This window comes from Ctenopharyngodon idella, chromosome 20 (assembly GCF_019924925.1).
Source record: "Ctenopharyngodon idella isolate HZGC_01 chromosome 20, HZGC01, whole genome shotgun sequence".
Lineage (NCBI taxonomy): Eukaryota > Metazoa > Chordata > Actinopteri > Cypriniformes > Xenocyprididae > Ctenopharyngodon > Ctenopharyngodon idella.
The window spans coordinates 4,135,792-4,157,132 of NC_067239.1; the positions used below are offsets into that span (position 1 = coordinate 4,135,792).

The 21,341-nt window shown below is 36.2% G+C and overlaps 1 protein-coding gene across 1 annotated transcript; it reads left to right on the forward strand.

Moving 5' to 3' along the window:
* Positions 1-289: 289 nt before the first annotated feature.
* On the forward strand, positions 290-21,248 carry prkaa2 (protein kinase, AMP-activated, alpha 2 catalytic subunit). The gene is made up of 9 exons (XM_051875842.1): positions 290-530; positions 6,329-6,470; positions 10,140-10,233; positions 11,392-11,536; positions 12,846-12,933; positions 13,236-13,460; positions 14,108-14,609; positions 14,694-14,820; positions 16,535-21,248. Exons 1-9 carry the CDS (start codon positions 437-439, stop codon positions 16,774-16,776), a joined length of 1,659 nt encoding a protein of 552 aa, XP_051731802.1. The 5' UTR covers positions 290-436; the 3' UTR covers positions 16,777-21,248.
* The last annotated feature ends 93 nt before the right edge of the window (positions 21,249-21,341 follow it).

Below are 21,341 nucleotides of genomic sequence, written 5' to 3' on the forward strand. Positions count from 1 at the left end.
ACCCTATATGAAGAACTGTGTATGGTGATTTTATGGATAGTGAGTAAAATGTAATGTCAATATGTAGCCTAAAATAAAAAGAAACTCAAACGAAATGGTAGGCAACATACATTCTAGTTGTTATCATATTTGAATAATTATCGCCAAAGTGGAAATGATGCTATATTTAAAACTAATGTAGGGAAAGTTGTGAGATGTGTCATGCTCAGTAATCAGACTGAGGGGAATAGGCTACTTGTTTACGCCCCGACCGCCCCCTTTACCCCCCTCTTTAAAGCCTTATCAGCTGATCCGAGAGCTGCCTGTTTGTGTACAGTTACAGTTTCTCCTGAAGCTGAATTCAGATCAGCACTTAAAGGGGTTTAGTAAAGCTCTGTCTACCTCATGTGCTCAATCCCGCCTCCTGTAAGGCAGCCCGAGGACCTCACATAGTAAGATGGCTGAAAAACAGAAACACGAAGGCAGGGTAAAGATAGGACACTACATCCTCGGAGACACGCTGGGAGTCGGAACATTTGGAAAAGTGAAGAGTTAAGTCTATTCATTTACTATACGTGTTCTGTTGATGCATGGAATGGAAGTACGAACGTATGTTTTCGGGGTTGTTAGTGCTGAACTTGCCGGCGGGCGATGTGCGCAATTTACGTAGCATAAACTGCGTAGTAAAAACCTCCTCTAACGTCCTCCAGACACAGAAAGTGCGTATGCTGTTAGTGAATACGGCGCAGAGCTGGGAATTCTTTCAGCACCACAGTAGACGGTGCACTTGCAATCATGTTTGAGTAAATGTTTAGTATCACAACATTTGGGTAACTATCTGGCATTTCGGCATCATTTAGGGTTCACGTACTTACGTCTTCTCAATATTTGGTATTTTGCAAATTTTAATGCACTGTCATCCTCCCTGCAGCGATCATGCATTGAGCTGCGCTCTTTAACTTGTTATTTGCATACATTTCCAGCTCCCAAATTATTGAATTTTTAAAACGTTTGTCTCAAAAGTATATTCTGATGATTAATGTAAAAGTAGCGCTGGAACAAATGTCGTAGTTCGTATATTTTACCTGCAGCACTGCTTTGACCTTGCAGTCATTTTCTATTCTAAGCGCGTGTGGGAATGCCGCTCATTTTGGGAATGACCTTTCGCACGGGTATAGCCCTATGGTATAGCCTTGTGTTTGAGCTTTGCTCCGCATTATTGAAGCAAAACCTTATTCCACGGCGTGTGTTGCATTAAAAGAAATGCTCTTATTATTATTGTCTCTACTCTGTGCACATACAACCGTTATAAACTATGTTTATTGATTCCCTGTGCATTATAATTTCATCAAAAAACTTCCATCTAAACTGAGATGCCTACCTAGACAGCATTTTTGCCTAAACAAGCATTTTCCATTCATCTCAATGGCCTTTGCTCTGCTGGGTGTCCGACAAGATTCATCCTCCCTTTACCATAGAGTGTAACAGTACCCGCCCACTTTTCCAGGGGTTTCAGAAGTATTTTTCCCATCTATTTTCCCAAAGGGACCTTTAAAAAGTCTTGATTTAAGCCATGAACCCAAACCAACCAGCTACAGGGTGATTCACAACATAACAAACTTTGATTTGTAGCAAAAAAAAAAAAAAAAAAAAGTAGGCTATTTGAAAATCAGGCAAAAAGACAAAGGTACAAAACAGTGTACATAACAGCTTTAAAGTCACTATTAAATTTAAATGAACAATTCTTCTTCTTCTTCTTTTTTTTTTATTCATTTATTTTTTTATGGAGTATTAGAGTATTTGTAGCAACTCATGTAATAACTGCACATAATGTAGTAAGTATTACATTATTATTGTAATACAATGTTCATAATGTAATAATTTTCTCAAAACGTAATAAAATCTTGAGCTCATAATGTAATAACAATTTTTACATTATGAGAAATTTATTACATTATGAACTCACCAAAACATGTCATATTTACATAACTGTAATAGCTTTTAAAACATAAAAAATAGTATTCCCTTACAGTACATTTTATTTTATTACAATAATAATGTAATACTTATTACATTATTTGCAGTTTTAACATTACGTGCTGTTATTACATTATGAATTGCTAAATGATTTTTCCATGCTCATTATTATTAGTAGTATTTTTAATTCATGTTATTTTTAATTCAAATTCATGACCCACTGTGAATGACATAAATTACAGTCGTGCTCAAAAGTTTACATACCGCTTGCAGAATCTGCAAAATGGTGATTATTTTAACAAAATAATTGTGGAGCACTTCTAACTAGCAGTAGTGTAAAGTATTTGAGTAAATGTAATTAGTTACAGTACTTAAGTATCTTTTTGGCTACTTTGTAGGTTTACTAAGTATCAAAGCTATTAGCAACTTTTACTCTCTACTTGACTATTTTTGAATATATATTTGTCTTGAGTAATGCAATTACATTTTGCATGGCGCTAACTTTTTCTGCAGCAGTTTATTTCTGCTACAAAAGAAGCGATATTGCCATCTAAAGGGCATTGAAGGTACTATCTTGTGTGTTTTGCCCTTGTCAATAAGGCTATACTTTTACATGAATGCGAGTGCATTAGATGAGGACATGGCAGCAGCTTAAGTCAGCGCATTCAGTGCAAGCAAGCTTTGACTATTTAATTTTACTTAACATTATTTTATTTATCCATTATATTGAAGAGACCTTTTTCAATGATATTCGTTTACTTATGCCCTTTATGAGCGCTTGAGCTTAACTGAGACTTCAGTGTTTCTAGATGTTTAAGAGGCTGTTGTGTCAAACTTGATTTATTGAAATATTAAGGTATTCAGTTTTATTTTGATTTTAGAAAATAAACATGATTGCTTTCCTCTTAGGTGTTCAGGACTAGTGGATATTTGAGTCTACATTCAGTACGAGTAAAATACTGTTAAAATCAGATACGCTAAGACTTTTACTCAAGTTGTATTGGAATTGGTGACTTGTAACTTGTAATGGAGTCATTTTCGCTGTAAGGTATCTCTACTTTTACTTAAGTATGGTTTTTGGGTACTCTTTACACCTCTACTAACCAGTTAGCCTACTAGCTTTACCTCTACCTTAGCAGTGTCCAATCCTGCTCATGGAAGGCCAATGTCTGGCAAACTTTAGCTCCAACCTGCCCAAACACTTGTCTGGAAGTTTCCAGTAATCCTGAAGACCTTGATTGGCTGGTTCAAGTGTGTTTAATTAGGATCGATGCTAAACTCTGCAGGATATTTGCCCCCCAGGAGCAGGATTGGAAACCCCTGCTCCAGCTGATTAAGCTAGTTTGGCATACTGATTAGCCTGCTAGGCTATACAAGAGTTTCTACAGTACCACTATATACATTTGTACAAAATATTGAGGATACTTAGCTATTTTGATTAAGTAGAAAAATATATCACAATAATGCAATACATTTTTGAACAGACAAAAAAATAAATAAAATCCTTTGGGGCAAGAGAATCTTTACTATCAACTATCCCGAGCTGTGATGTCAGCCAATTTCATCCGAATACATGGATGTTTTTGAATGGCCATCAATGGAGAAAGATGTTCCTTGCGGTCAGATAATGAAGTTACTACCAAGGGTTTTTTGAGCTCGCTTTTTGAGGTTTGAGACTAAACAAAAGTCTAACATTCACCAAAAAAAAAACACCTTGAACAATTTGCATTATTCATCAATGACCAGTTGAGCAAATGACCTTGACGAGAGTCTAAAGAATTTTATCAAGGCGGGAAATCTAACAGCCTTATCAGGCTCCACATGAGATCCCATGACTGGAGTTTAAGCCCACTCATGTGATGCAACTTTCCAGAGAATTGCATGCAATCTAACAAATAATCCATCATAATACTGAAAACACTTAAATTGTTTATTCCTTGTCTGTAAAGACCGTAAAACAGAAACTGCATGAGGGTGCTGATATGAACATAGCCCCTATAAACCCTTCATACCACATGCTCAGAGTGTCGATGGACTTAAATATCCACAGCGGAAGCACATTTGTTTGCAAGTGACTCTCCAACTGTTAGAGGCTTTGCTGTGGGTGCAACTCTATCAACAGACTTTTTAGTCATTATTTCTTCTCAGGCAGTTCAGGCAGTGAATGTATTGTCTGTATGGACACAAAAATACTACTTGCTCGGCCAAAAAAGAAAAAAAAAAAAAAAGTCGCTGTTTAAATTTAAATAGGCAAATGCTTAAGAGTCTATGATTGGATCATTATTGCTGTGATTATTATTTTTCTAGCATGTTATATGTTTGGGAACAGTACTTATAACCCTAATTGATGGAGTTTGTAGCTTTTCATTTCTTAAACAACCATGTAGGAAGATACATCATGGTCATATTCCAGGATGATAATGTCAAGATTCATCAGGCTCAAATTGTGAAGGAATGGCTGGGAGGGAGCATGAAGAATCATTTTCACACATGAATTGGCACCTCTGAGTCCAGACCTTAAATTCATTGAAAGTCTTTGGGATGTGCTGGAGGAGACTTTACAGAGTGCGCACCTCTTGCATTGTCAATACAAGATCTTGACCAAAAATTGATGCACCTCTTGATGGAAATAAATGTTGTGATGTTATTTTCAAATAAATGCAGCTTTTGTGATCATATGAGACTTATTTCAAAAACATTATAAACCCCCCACTGTAAGGGGTAGGTCAGGGTGTAGTTATTTTAAAGTGGACCTATAATGTCCCTTTTACAAGATGTAATATAAGTCTCTGGTGTCCCCAGAATGTGTCTGTGAAGTTTCAGCTCAAAATACCCCACAAATCATTTATTAAAACTTGTCAAATTTGCCCCTATTTGGGTGTGAGCAAAAACACACTGTTTTTGTGTGTGTAGTACTCATAATCAGCTAATATTATGTGTCAGTATTATTACATTTTTATTAGTAATCATAATTAGTTGTATTATGTACCTGCATCATTAGTCTACAGTCCCTTTAAATGCGAATGAGCTGCTGCTCCCGGCCCCCTTTCCAGAAGAGGGCGGCGCTTTAACAGCTTGCGCTTCGGTAGCTCAACAACAACAAAGCTGGAGAATCTCACGCAGCCAAAATAAGGATTGTCAGTAACGGTGTTCAGCCTAACATTGTTCAAACCGGAGTCGACATTGATGGAGAGACTCAGGAAGAAGTTACAACTTTTAGAATGAAACTGGACGTTTCTGAATGGTTAGTGGATAAATTTATGTAGTTGCTGTAGAGTTGATACATCTCATTGACTAGCATGTGTCGTCATGTTAATCTTTTGTGCAAATCCAGTGTTGAATTGACCCTCGACTGGGAAGCAGTCCAGCTTAAAATGACGGCATGACAACAACACTCTACTACAACTCTTCCTCTTCTCTAAAGCAGCCCAACATGGCCTCACCCCCTTTGTTGCGTGTTCTCGGGGGCAGGGTTTATGTAAATTTTGGGGTTTGTGATGTCACTAACCCGGGAAGAAGCTCGTTGTAGTCCCTATACCAGCTGTTTGTTGTAGTCCTTAAAAAGCGATTTCTGTAAAAGAAAATACCTTTGCATCAAACTTTGAGCGTCGTAACTTTGTAGATGTTGTTTATGCTCAAACAGCAACTTTACAAACCAACTAAAGTTAAATCATAATCAACTAAAGTTAAATTAAATCATAATCAAGGACCCCTTTAAAAAATATCAGTTTATAGGAGGTCTTCACACATATATGGACAAGTGTGTGATCCTGGTAAACCCTACATCATGGGGACAAAATGCCCCCACATGTAATACCATTGTTGAAAATATAAAAATGCAGAAAGTTTCCTGTGATGGGTAGGTTTAAGGGTTAGGAGAATATACAGTTTGTACAGTATAAAAATAAAAGCCGCATAAAACAAAGAAACCCAACATGTGTGTATGTGTGTTTGGGGATGGGGGTGGGGGGTAGAAATACTGTATGTAATATTACTTGTTACAATAATGTGCAGGACTGATAATATATCATACCAAACAAATTTGGGTATTTGTTTTCATATTTTCAAAAGTGAGCAGTATCTAATACTATATAAGCAATTGTCTTAAGGCTAGTATATGAAAGTCTAAACTCAGAGTAGATCAGGTTTTGTTTGCTTGAATGGAGGGCTCAGACCTGAAACGAAAGTCTCCTCTCTTTCTTTGTTTTCTTAGAAGGTTTGTGTTGGAGGTCGCTGGCCCGCAGCGCTGATGCTTGCTTTCTTTGGAAAAGAACGTATCTTTCATCAGCTGTGTTTACAATAACCTAACTGCTGGTGATGGTATTTCAGCTGAGTCTTCATTGATGTGTATGTGTCTGTGTTTGGCCAACAGTTGGAGAGCATCAGCTAACAGGACACAAAGTTGCCGTGAAGATCCTCAACAGACAGAAGATCCGCAGTCTCGATGTTGTGGGGAAAATCAAACGAGAGATTCAGAACCTTAAGCTCTTTAGACATCCGCACATCATCAAGCTGTGAGTGAATCACGTAAAAAATATTAAAAACGTAATCAACATTAACAAAATCTACTGAAAATACTGAGTATGTTTGTGCTGGTGAGCTGATTTTTCACCTTGATTGGAAGCAAAATAATTTTTACACTGGGTTAACTGAAGGCTTAAGCTTCTTAAAGATTTTAAGAAGCTTTATGTCTTTGAACTGCAATATATGGTGCACTTAAATCTTTAGGAGTATTACGAAGATCATTACACATGCTGGCACTATGTACTTTAAAGTGTGTCCATTTTTGTGAGATTTAACATCACTAACACAAGGATTTGGAATATTTTTGTGGGCAAATACTTCAAATACAAATGATTTTATTGAAGGTGATGGAACTGATGTTTTTCCTATGTGGTTAGACATGTATGGATAATTGATTTTAATGAGTCAAACTGAAAAGACCAGCTTTGACCTGCTTAAATTTCCATGCTGATCCAGTCTGGTGTGTGCTGGAAGCTGGTATAGCAATTATGTTCTCCAGCAAAGCCTATAAGCTCCCCAATTCAAAACAAACATTTATTAAAACTAAGCTGCAAAAAATAGCTTGTTCGGAAATCCTCAGGTTTCTGGTGTCATTGTGACATATAAAATTTAAATTTATATAAATAAAAAATAAAACATAATATATAAAGCCCAATAGACATAAAACTATGGGTTGTGAAAATTAAATGTGCCTCAGAGACGGTGGAAAATAGCTTAATAAAAAGTAAAATATATGTTTTACGTCCAATAATGTTACTAATATTATAAGTGCATAACAGCACAAAAGTACAAAAACTGCTTTTTGAAGCTTCGAAACCTTCAATCAGTAGTTCAGAGCATGTATCAGCCTGCCAAAGTCACTTGATTTCAGTAAATGAGGCTTAGTTACATCAGACTTTCTCGAAATTTCAATGGGTCGCCACTAGGGATTTCAATCTCAGTGAACCAGTTTCTATATGGTGTTTAAACTGATCTCAGATCGTAGTGTAGACATTTTTTTATTTTTTTTTATTTTTTTTAGCATTTGTATAATATAGGAAACGACTGATTAGCCGAAAAAACACAAAACAAACTCTACAATATAATAATAAAAGAACACATTATACAGACACTTTGGTATTTGAGGATTTCTAGATTGCATTTAAAGGTGCAGTAAGTGATTTCTGAGAAACGCTGTTGATATTTGAAATCACCAAATCAAACACACACCCCTACCCAAAATGATCACACCCCTATCTTGATAGCTCCACCCCCAAATTCATGAACATGCTATGCAACAAAGGCACCTCCCCTCTAATGAGAGAACACGCCCCTTACTACTGATTGGCTACAAGTGTGTTTTGGTGCTCGGTCAGATCCACTTTCAACAGCGTTTCTCAGAAATCGCTTACTTTAATAGATTACACGGTTACACTTTATTTCGATGGTCCACTTTAGACATTCTACTATAAGTAACTGCATCTGCATGTCAGTTAACCCTCATTAGAGTATTAGTAGACTGTAGTAGACTGTTAGGTTAGGGTTAGGTGTTAGGGTTCAGGTAAGTAGAATAAGTTGTCATGTACTTGCAAAGTTACTAATAGACAGTAGAATATCTGTTGGGAGCAGCAAAATAAAATACTAATGTTCTAATGAGAGTTAGTTGACATGTAGTTGCAAAGTTACTTAGAGTTAGTAGAATGTCTAAAGCGGACCGTTGAAATAAAGTGTCACTGATTACACTTCAAAGAAAACATTTGTAATGGGTTTGTAAAAGAAATCATTTTGCGAAGCAATTGGTTCATTTTTGATTCAGAATTTCAAAGCTCAGTTTCTCCCACTACTTTACTGTATATTTTTTTGTGAACAATCATTCTGTAACAGAGAGCAGGGTAAGTGGTTCTAAACACAGTTTTAATTATATAATAAAGCAAGAAACTCAAAACCAAGGACAGCAGCACAATAAATAGAAAACAAAACTCACCAACAAGACAGTCCAAAAGAAACAAGACCTGACAATGCACTAGAAAGACACCAGGGCTAACTGAATAATAAGGCACAGGTGAACACAAACACAGAGGAACAGAGGGAAATAGGAATAAGACAGAACTACAAATTAAAAGTCACATAACGAAAGTGCCAACCAAGACAACCAAATACATTTTAATTTGGAGGAAATGTATTTAATTTAGCTGCATTTTATGCGGTGCATATCTTGTTCTACCATTCACAGTTCAATGGCACATTTCAGGGTTGTTCTGATCAGAAGTTAAGGAGATAACGTCGGCATAATCTTCTTATCCTCTCATGTCTCAATCTCTCACTTTCCCTCTTTTCCACTCTCACTTATTCCCTGTTTCTTATCATAATGCAATAGCTGTGTCATTGTATTCTGGACACATTCAGTGCTAAGCCCCTGCTGTGCTTTTGTATGTGTTTCTCTGTGAATTTGCTTTTGAGAACATTTTCTGTTCTCTCCTTTTATCATTCTTTTTTCCATGATTGGATTTTGTAAAGTTACATTATGTTTATTTGAAAATCACATCAGGTATCCCAGACTCTTTCAGTTTTCTCCATATTAAGCCCCTCTGATGAATACAGGCCTTGTCCTTGTCATGCAGTTGTTTGAAAGGCTGTCTCCCACTATAAGGGCTTTTCTGTTGAATATAAACAGGGACAACAACAAAGCAGACTGCCAGTAGGTTTCCCTGCAGAAATTACGATCACATTTTCTGACCTTCATCAACATTTGTGTTGCTAAGAACTGTAGCATAGCATTCCTCAACATCCAATACTATTGAGTTAAAAAGCTTTTTATAGAGTTATTATCATTTTTTTAATTTTCATTTTCAATGCATTTGACCTCCATAATGGACATATTTCTGAGTGAAACAGAATATTCGGTGAGAAGTTATGTTGGGTGGGATTTCATGGGTTGCAATTTGATTGTATTGTAAAAAAAAATAAATAAAGTATGCTATGATATTATTGATGATATTATTATTTATATTATTGATCATATTATGATATTATTGGCTTGTCCGGTCCAGTCAGTAGTTCAGATTTGTACTAAATATTATATATTTTATTTTTAGAAACATATTTTTGTACTAAAAGAAATTAAATTAAATTTATATATATATATATATATATATATATATATATATATATAATTTAATTTATTTCTTTTGGCACAAAACAAATATGTTAATATATATATATATATATATATATATATATATTGCAGCATTTTATGTCAGCAAGAAATTGAAATAATTAATTTTTAATAATAAATATATAAATTAATTAAATCATTTATAAGGTTTTTAATTATAGCTGGAAATTATATGCCTATAATGTTCTATATATGACTAATGTAACTTTATGACAACTAAAATTTACAAACTCACTTTTGCTGGAAAACAATGGCAAGGAGTTTTCATCTTATTATAGATGATGCTTACAAGACTATCACAAATCAGTATAACTTATAAGTCACATATCACAGAAATCCAAATGTTTCATTTTGCAGGGTATAAAAACACACGTACATGATGGAGACAGTGTCCCCCGGGCCATTGGCCATCCTTATTGTTGAGCTCTGTATGCTGTATGTTGAAAGCAAAGACATTAAAGCCTCTTGTTGAGTTTCTGTGGTTCTTTTCTGTGGTGTGTTGCAGGTATCAGGTGATCAGCACTCCCACAGACTTCTTCATGGTGATGGAATATGTGTCTGGAGGGGAACTCTTTGACTATATTTGTAAGCATGGAAGGGTAAGTATGATCTGACGAGCTCTTGCTTATAAAGTCAGCTGTAGGCTATTGACTTTCTCAATGGTTCTCCAAAGTTGCATGCCATACCTAATTTGGAAAATGACTGAACATTACAATTAATTGTGTTCTGCATAACAAACCATATTCAATTATGGAAACACGACTTTCCCATTACTAAGAAATATGCCTGATTATGTTTTGTGTTAGTCACCTAATAGCTCGAAAATGCTTTATGAGCCTCGGGACTCTTAACTTGTTTTTGTGGCTCTAGTCTGGATTTGAGCATGGATTAACCTTTGAGTCTTCCAAACCTGTTGGGGTTATGGGGATCTAGCTTATCCAAACAGCGCCTGATCCAGTGGTGTTCATGGGAAGGGTCAGGGAGTTCATGCATATATAGGACTCAGTCTTTGTGTTATCTGGGTTGCCTACAATAGCACAGCCTGACGGTTCATGTTGCACGACATGTTTAGTTTGAATGCACAAACACACAGCTGACTATGGTGAAATTTGATCTTTTTATTTTTAGCATCCTTAATTAATCAACACTTGAACAAATTACATGGTTATACCTTTATATAGACAATATAGACTATCTATCTATCTATCTATCTGTCTGTCTGCCTATCATCTGTCCGTCCGTCCGTCTGTCTGTCCATCCAGTGCATTTAACAAATAAACATATAGACATAAATTCCCCGCTCTAAATATATTTTAGTTAAATATTTCCATTTTTAATTAATTTAATTATTTAAATGACTTTAATTATATCAGGCAGTGGGAATAATACATGCATTACAATGATGATTGAAATTAATATATCTAAAATACCTGCTTTATCATATTCAATAGATTTTCAATACTGTTTTTCTATAAATGAAATGAAATATTAAGCAAGCAAGTTGCTTAAATTCAGTAAATATTCTTATATTTAATATTAATAACAATACAAAAGTTATTCTTGACATTATCCAAATCAAAATTTCCTAGCAAGAAGACGAGTATTTGATCAGGATAGTAGTACTGATCTAGAGACTTGGATCTAGAGCTTTGTATCAAATACAATACAGACAGCTTTAACCCACAGAGAACAAATACTTGTTTTTAGTATAGATAATGTTTTATATAGTAACCTCTCTTTATGTCTCTCATGTTCAGGTGGAGGACACAGAGGCGAGACGTCTTTTCCAGCAGATCATCTCAGCTGTAGATTACTGCCACAGACACATGGTGGTGCACAGAGACCTCAAGCCAGAAAATGTGCTGCTGGATGGCAACATGAATGCCAAGATCGCTGACTTTGGTACACACACACACACACACACACACACACACACACACACACACACACACACACACACACATAGAAAGCTAATGTTGTGCAGACAGTGAGGGATAGTTGCCAAGCAACCAGCTGCAGTTTTGCTGCATGTCCACTCATGTGGTTTGTATGAGGCATGCTGTTTGATTATCCACAGAAAAGCTGAGACAGAAAAGACGCAAAGAGAAATATACATAAAGCTGCCCTGCAGCTAGATTTGTTGAGCTACATCTTATATACAGTGGGGTCCAAAAGCTTGAGACGACTAGTAAAAATTCTAAATTTTAATTTTTTCTAATTTAATACATTTTGTACAGGGCTTGACACTGTGGCTAGTGGTTTTTACTAGGTTTTACTAGTTACTAGTCACTCAGCATTTTCACTGGCCACAATTTGGACATCGATACCATGGGGAAAAACTGCCATTTAGATATTTGTAATATAATCTCATAATTTGGCAGCAGGTATATTAGGCTGCTGTCACTTTAAGACATGACGCACAGATCCATTATACTGTTACATATGCGTTTTCTTTCTCAACTGTTTATCTTCACTTAAAATATAACTGACTGTGTTTATGTGAATACTCAACAAGACCGGCACTTGTCATTATTTTGTATGTATATAAAAAAAAAAAGCAGAGAAAAAGAACTCAATTTAGTACTGAGAGGCGGCGCACTTTGGGTGTGAGCACAAAATCTGCGGGAATGAGTAAAATTATGCACAATATGTGCAATCCTATGCCGAACTTCAAGCCTGTAACACCAACGATGAAACGAGTGAGTGAGGGGAGGCGGGTTTGTGTGTCAACTCGCTGTCGGAGAGATGAGAGAGAGAGAAAGAGCAGCTGGTATTGTGTATATATTCTGAGGAAAATAAGTATTGGAAGTGTTTCAGATATTTCAGCATCGATATGTATTGAAAAATCGATATTTTTGACAGCACTACATTTCACTTAGTTTATTATTTCAGATGCCTTTTTAAAAGACTACAGCTGAAAAATGTATTATATTAAGCTAAAGTATGTAGGAGTGACTGTGTTACACGACACTGCTGAAATCCACCTGCATTAGGCGGGTTGGCGGGTGTTAATGTCAAGCCCTGCTTTTTTATTTTTACGACTTTATATTATTTATTATTTCATTATTTGTTTTTATTAAGATTCCCAGATTGTCAAATATAGTTCCATATGTTTGAATCCCACTGCATTTAGATCTGCCCTGAAATACGTTTTGTTTTATTTACTTGTATATATTTACTTGATTTGTGTTTGTGGGGTTCTGCTTGTCAGGTCTGTCAAACATGATGTCAGACGGAGAGTTCCTGAGAACAAGCTGCGGATCACCTAACTACGCCGCACCAGAGGTCATTTCAGGAAGGTGAGAGGAGTCAGACAACCAGATTATTTACAGAGTGTACAGTTCTTGGATGCTGTATTCCAATAGTCAAAGGTCTGGCTTGCAAAACCAGCAGTCCAACAAACCATGGCTAGCTGTTTGTTTTGCGGTATGGACTGCGTTGATACAATGCACATAAATATTATATCAGAACTGCATCAATTTTTTATTGTCGCCTTGTTCTGCATATTGCTGGAAACTTTAGCTTCAATCAGACTGATAGACATGTAGACACAATGTAGTAGCCCACGCACTCACACAATGACGTGCATGTTGTGTTTCAGGCTCTATGCTGGTCCAGAGGTGGACATCTGGAGCTGTGGCGTCATTCTCTATGCACTGCTCTGTGGGACTCTGCCATTTGATGACGAGCACGTGCCCACCCTCTTCAAAAAGATCCGTGGAGGGGTCTTCTACATCCCAGAATACCTCAACCGCTCAGTGGCCAATCTGCTTATGCTCATGCTGCAGGTGGACCCACTGAAGAGAGCTACTATCAAAGACATCAGGTTGTTATTAGTCATCACACTTCATGAACTTATGCACATTTTAACCATATATGATTAAAAAAAATATTAGTAAAATCAAGTGAACCAATGATTCAATGGCCCATTCATAAAGAGAGCCATTTACTTCATTCCTGAATGAATCAGCCGTTTGAACGAATCAAATGAATGAATGATTCAATGACTTACTTATTTAGACATATACTGCCACCTACTGGCAGTTTTAATTTCTATTTAGAGCATCATTTCATTAAAAAAGTAATCATTTCACATTTCCATATTAATAAAAAAAACTGTATTGTTCACCCAAAAATGAAAATACACAAACGTTTAGGCTGTTGAAGCCTAAAAGTTTGTTTAATAAGCTCTAAGTTGAATCAAATTTGTTTTTTTCTTCTAAAGCTACTTTTTGTAAGGTCTATTTGATGCTTTTCTCATTTAACACAATAATGACTTTATCTTTTGGGGGTTATTTCTCAGCCAAATTTGATGAGCGATTAATTAATCACCACATTGTGTATTTAATAAGATAAAAATCTTAAAAATCATAAAAATTAATCACTCGACAGCCCTAAAATAAATGTAGTGTAATATATACATTATTAACACAGTACTTTTTTACTTTTATTTTCTTCTCTCCTGTATGACAGAGAGGATGAGTGGTTTAAACAGGACCTTCCTGGCTACCTCTTCCCTGAGGACCCCTCGTACGACGCCACAGTGGTAGATGAGGAAGCCGTGCGGGAGGTGTGCGAGAAGTTTGAATGCACTGAAGCCGAAGTACTGAGCAGCCTCTACAGTGGAGACCCTCAAGACCAGCTGGCCGTGGCGTACCACCTCATTATCGACAACCGGCGAATCATGAACCAGGCCAGCGAGTTCTACCTGGCCTCCAGTCCCCCAACCAGCTCTTTCATGGAGGAGGGCATGCCCCTGCCACCGGGGGTCAAACCTCACCCTGAACGGATGCCCCCTCTCCTGGCCGACAGCCCTAAGGCACGATGCCCTCTGGATGCTCTCAACACTACCCGACCAAAACCGCTGGCGGTGAAGAAGGCAAAATGGCACCTGGGCATACGGAGCCAGAGCAAACCATACGACATCATGGCTGAGGTGTACCGTGCCATGAAACAGCTGGAGTACGAGTGGAAAGTGAGTGCCTTGAAATATATACAAGTATGCATGTTTGATTAGTGAGAATAGATGTGTCAGTGTGTCGGATGTCATGGGATTTAGGTGGTGAACCCGTATCACCTGAGAGTGCGCCGGAAGAATCCTGTCACTGGGAATTTTGTGAAGATGAGTCTGCAGCTCTACCAGGTGGACAATCGTAGCTACCTGCTCGACTTCAAGAGCATTGATGGTGAGCATCAATCAATTAGTCTTTTCAGTCTTTTTTTAATGCCAAGTACTAGGGGTGTGACGAGACAGTTAGCTCATGAGATGAGACGAGACACGAGATTTAGTTCACAAGACTTTTTTACACAGTATTTTTAAGAAATCCTCAGTGACGAAATAAATGACAAAAAATAGTCTGCAGGTGTATTTTAAATGTTTTAACTAATCATCTTGTAATGAATGTCTTTTCAGTTCTACTTTCTGAGTATGAATGATCATGTGTTAAAAGACAATGATACGATACTCAAGCACTGTAAAAGGTTTTGCCACAAACTCAACTGACTGGCTTCTGTCCTGTATGATTTCATATGAGAACTTTTGACCTCCTAACTGAACTCCTTTCCACAAATTAATAAAATAAAAACAGTATAAATAATCAACCATAATCAAAGTACTCTCTCAATATTGAAGTGCAAATAGAGACCAAATTTTTCTTCAAGCATGATACATGGTTACAACTACACAGTCCAGCCTAAGATAGCTTTCATACTGGGAGATATTTGCATAAATCAGGGAGCCGCTTTCAAAATGTGGGGTATAGATATAGATATTTTCGCAAGCGCACTTACTCTGTGAACAGGGAGCAGCGTTGCTAAGCACATATTCTACAAGGTAAGACAATTGTCAGACGCTTGGGCTCGGCTCTGTTGTGCAACGAATTCTCCGCCATAGTCTTGTCAGTCATCTCGTCACTTACTCTCGTCACATGATCAGTGAACTGTGATTCCTGCTGCACTACGTATGACTCTGCAGCTCGTGTTGGATGAGCTGGATGGGATTGAAGCGACCGTTATCCAACTGAATTAAATGGTTTTTATTTCTATAAAAAGCAAAACGTCAGTGGAAGTGGAATGTAAACGTAGCGGTGGCATATTCTATCCTAAATTCACCCTCACAGTCCGTCATGGCAATATCGCGAGACAGCATTTCACCTCGACGAGAAATCTCATTACATTTTAATCTCACGAGATCTCGTGGCAGGAACTAAAACTAAATAATTGACTAGTAATTTTAATTTAAATTGACTTTTTTGTGAGTTTGTGTAACTAAAGCCAAAAAAATGTATTAAGATATATGTAGGAAAAAATATAGTTTTTTGATGTTTTTGAAAAAAATTGTCTTATTCTCACCAAGGATCCTTTATTTAATCAAAAATACAGTATAAACTGTAGTATTGTGAAGTATTATTACAATTTAAAATAACTATTTTCTATTTAATTTTAATATATTTTAAAATGTAATTTATTCCTGTGATCAAAGCTGAATTTTCTTCAGTGTCACATGATCCTTCAGAAATCATTCTAATATGCTGATTTGCTGCTCAAGAAACATTTCTTTTGATTATCAGTGTTGCACCGCTTAATATTTTCGTTTAAAAAAAAATTGGTACATTTTTTTTTTTCAGGATTCTTTGATGAACAGAAAGTTCAAAAGAACAGCATTTGAAATCAATTTTTTTTGTAACATTATAAATATATTTAGATCACTTTTGATCAATTTAATGCATCCTTGCTAAATAAAAGTATTAATTTCCAAACTTTTGAAGGGAAGTTTATTTTGAAACAGAAAGGATAAGCCCCTAATATAAAAAATCCCAGTAATGCATTTAGCCAGATTTAACCTTATTCTTCACTATATCTTTTTGATAAAATGTAAAAATTATTTTGCTCATTTCTCAGATGATGTGATCGAGCACAAGTCAGGGTCGTCGACCCCTCAGCGCTCTGGCTCTACAGCCGGCCTCCATCGGCCACGGCTCAGCATCGACTCTGCGAGCGTGGCTGTTGAGATGCCCCAGCTCAGCAGCTCTCTGCCGGGGTCTCTGACCGGGAGCACACCCCTGCTGGCCCCGCGTCAGGGCAGCCACACCATGGACTTCTTTGAAATGTGTGCCAGCCTCATCACTACTTTGGCTCGCTGAGACCAACGCACCCATTCGCAAAGTACACATCAGAAAACACCATCACCTGGTGGTCTTTACCTCTTAGAAACCAGTAAAAAGGTGAAGGGTTAAGGGGTTGTGATATATAGAGTTGGGGGTACTTTTATGTCAGTCCCACAGTAGCAGCACAGACATACGGTGGTCCCAAAAAGGTTTTGGACAAGACACAGTCATTGAAAGTCATTGTATTAGTTAACCAATCATCCTATCAAGGCCATCAGCAAACAAGTCATGCTAAACTTTTTTGTTATCACTTCATCGTGCCACATTTTATATATTTGTATAATATAATTCAGAATCATATATACAATGTGGCATGTATTTTATAATTTATAGCATAATAATAATGCTATTTATTATTATTATTGTGCTATAAATGATAAATTATGATTGATCCATTAATGTTTGACAACCATATTGTCCATATACAGCCCCCCCCCCATATAACTTTTCTTTTGTATAACAGTATATGTACAGTTTTTTATTATTTTAGACCTAATAAAGATCTTTTATTTATGGAAGCTTGTTTCCGCCACTAAGTAAAAAAAAAAAATAATAATAATAATATTTCAAGCCAACTTAATAAAGGTAATTATGCCTTTTTATCTCACAATTCTGACTTTTTTCTCACAATTGCGAGATTTAAACTCACAATTGTGAGTTATAAAGGCAGAATTGCGTGTTAAAAAGGCAGAATTGCGAGATATAAAGGCGCAATTCTGACTTTTTTCTCAGAATTGCATGATATAAACTCGTAATTGCGTCTTATAAAGTCAGAATTGAGAAAAAAATGTCAGTCTTTTTCCCTTCACAATTAGACATTATAACACAATTGTAAGTTTATATATCATGACTTTAAATCACGCAATTCTGACTTTATATCACGAAATTCTGACTTTTTAACTCGCAATTGTGTTTATATCTCGCAATTCTGAATAAGAAAGTCAGAATTGTGAGATATAAACTCGCAACTGCGAGAAAAAAGTCAAAATTGTGAGATAAATAGTCGCAATTATCTTTTTTGTTTCTTATTTTATGGTAAAAACAAGCTTCCATATTTATTAAAAAAAAAAAAAAGAAGAAAAAAGAGATTAATTTTGTCCAAAACCTTTTTAGAGCCACATTAGTCAGAGGTTTTCCTCATCGTCATATGTTTAAAGAATTCAAAAAACTATAAACATACTTCTGATTTTATATACACATTTCTTTTGATAATATGTATTATACAGTATATTTATATTCTCATATCAATCACTTGAGTTGTATAGTTTAGTTTAATAGCTATTGATTGCAATGACATACCAAAACAAGGTTTATACATACAGAGAAAAAAATCATTATTTAATTATATTAGAGAAGAATTCATATCTATTCACATTATTTAAGTGTTAATTTATAGAGTGAAGTATTTATATTGAGTGTCCTGGCTTTGGCTTGCAGCCTCCAGAGAGCATTTATCAAATAGCAGTGTAAATGCTGTTGGTGAATGTCACAGTGAATCTCGGATGATACACACCATCTGCAGTGGAAACGGCTGACCATGACCTATCTGTGTCTGTCTCAGAGGCCTTGCTTACATTATGGGCTGTGCTGCTGCCATAGAGAGACAAATATGCTGGGCAAGGGCAGACAGACCAGCTTAAATGTTGTGCCTTGATATGGCTAAAATGCAAACAGAGAAGAATAGAGACGGATGAAGTGGAGAATGCGCCCGTCATTTTGCTGATATAAGTGAGCCTTTAATTAGACGGCCTTTAAAATATTCTCAATGCTTGAGATTGCAGACAGACAGAAAGACATTGTTAAAGCATTTTACCTGAATGACACATTCAGATAATTATTATTTATGGTTTTTTGTATTGTTTTTGTAATTATTTTACACTTAAACTTATATACAGTATATATGTGTGTGTGTGTGTGTGTGTGCAGGGCTTGACATTAGCACTCTGTTGACACACAAACCCTCCTCCCCTCACTCACTCATTTCATTTGCTCTGGATGAATATTGTTGGTGTTACAGAGCTTGAATTTTAGCGTAGGATTGCGCGTATTGAGCATAATTTTACACAGATTAGCGTGTGCACATAAAGCCGCCTCTCAGTACTAAATTGAGTTCTTTTCACTGCTTATTGCGCTTAAACATTTAGATACACACAAAATAATGTCAAAATGCTTGTCTTGGTGAGTATTGACGTAAACACAGTCAGTTATGTTTTAAGTGAACATAAACAGTTGAGAAAGAAACAGTGTAACAGTATAATGGATCTGTGCATCTTAAAGTGACAGCAGCCTAATATACCTGCTGCCAAATTAGGAGATAATATTAAAAATATCTATATGGCAGTTTTTCCCCATGGTATTGATGTCAAAATTGTGGCCAGTGAAAATGCTGAGTGGATAGTAACTTTGGAAAAAACACTAGCCACAGTGGCAGGTGAGCAAAAAACGTTAATGTCAAGCCCTGTATATATATATATATATATATATATATATATATATATATATAATCACACTTTTAACTGTTAACTATGACTTTTGCCTCAATAAACTGCTAATTCTGCATATTAATAGTTAGTAAGGTAGTTAAATTTAGGTATTGGGTAGGATTAAGGTATGTAGTCATAAGGTCATGCAGAATAAGGCATTAATATGTGCTTTATAAGTACTAATAAACCAATATCCTTGTAATATGCATGCTAATAAGCAACTAGTTAATAGTAAGTAAATAGTTGGACACCCAAAACTAAAGTGTTACCAGACTTATTTATACTATATATATATATATATATATATATATATACACACACACACACACACACACTTAAAACATTTTATAGGTGGTGTGTATCTGACGAGAAAATATAAAGTGACCCAAGCCGAGAGCTTTTAGAAGAGTGTGCCCCGTGACCCCCTCCCCTGGGATGCCTTAAACAGATTGTGAACTTTATTGTTTTTAGCGCTTTAACATATTTGGTTGTGTGTGTGCTTGTTTGTATGGAGTAGATCCAATGTATTTATTAGTTACGCATATTTATTCTTTATTTAAGCTCACATCTTAAGTGTTAGTTGGGATTTCAGTTGGGATTCAGGAAGTGGATCTGCTGTAGTTGTCTTTGTGCCAATATGTGTGAATGGACAACTACAACACAGCCAGCTGGGAAATAGCAGTAGAAGATGACTGAAATTGAGAGAAGTGAATTACATGTATATTATATGCAGATGCTACTTTATGAAAAATCAAACAAGGCAGCCAAAAAAGTGATGTTTTCAGTTCAACCAATAGATCTGAATCATTTGAACCAACCATTTTTATTTGTGTTGAACTAGTCATTTTCATATTCATTTCTGCTGGTTCACAAATTGTGATTTCTATAGATGTGGTGGTCTTCCTGAATCTACCCCACTGTCTTGTACTGTACGGAATGGTTAAATGTCTACCTTTGTGTGCATGGAGCAGAGCGTTTGTGTGTTTTGTACCAGTATGCTGTATTTTTATTATACACAACTGCAGTTGTACCATTTTAACTGAATGTAAACCAGAAAGATGGAAAGTTCTCGCACAAACCACTTGATCATATAATTTATATGAAATGCAATAGATATGATGCCTCTTAAAAGTTTTAACAGTTCGGTGCAAACCACCATGGCTGGGGGACTTCTTTTTTTTTTTTTTTTCTCGATATTGCCGGAGAAGATTAGACTGGATTATGATGTTGTTTTCATGGAAAAATATTGCACAGTCTGAAATTCCTCCCAGATGTTATAGCCTTTACGCATTCTTAACATTTTCCCCTCAAATCCCAAGTTAACTCCCGGTCATTTTGAGGTTCAGTACGTCTTTTTGGAGATAAAGTGCTGAGGTAAAAGCTTTGATCACATAGTTTAGTGAGTTTATCGCCCCCTGCTGCTGGACTTTGCCATTACATTTACTACCAATGGCAAACCCTGGGTGGGAATTGCAGGATTGTGCGCATGCTTGATGCCTTTGTGGTTAATATTTGTCATATTTCTAGGCCGGGTTGTTAGCAAAAGTCCTTTACGACAGTTTTATGTCCGTTATATCTGAAACTTTATGGCCCCCATTAGTTTCACAGGGGCATTAGTGTGATGGCCATGGCTTCAGCTCATGTTCAGTGTTTTGTCTGTGTAGAGGCATTTGTGCTGGATATTATACCCTCCCTCTCTCTCCAGTGTAGTGTTGTATGTGTGAAACATGAGATTAGTGTGTTTTCTGCCTGTTCCCGAGCCCGCTGGGAGATGACCTCTGCCTGTCGGTGTCTACATGTCTGTATTGTACATGAGTGTGTGTGTTACTTCCTGTCTGTGTGCGGTTTGTATTTTAAAAGTTATGCACTGCATGGTGTTTCTGTTCTGATTTGCACTTTAATTTTTATTGTTAAAAAGAACAAAAAATAAAACAATATAAAGGGAAAATAAAGAGGTACATGTTTTTTTTTTTTTTGTTGTTTTTTTGTTTTTAGTTTGTGTGATTATTTTGATTTTTGATGCAACATTATCACTCTCAAACATATGCAGTTGGGAGC

Excerpts from the sequence above, each read along its gene's own strand:
- prkaa2 (XM_051875842.1), top strand. The coding sequence starts at position 437 with ATGGCTGAAAAACAGAAACACGAAGGCAGGGTAAAGATAGGACACTAC. Across the intron at positions 14,610-14,693 it reads AGCTGGAGTACGAGTGGAAA|GTGGTGAACCCGTATCACCT; the intron begins GTGAGTGCCTTG and ends CATGGGATTTAG. Across the intron at positions 14,821-16,534 it reads CGACTTCAAGAGCATTGATG|ATGATGTGATCGAGCACAAG; the intron begins GTGAGCATCAAT and ends CTCATTTCTCAG.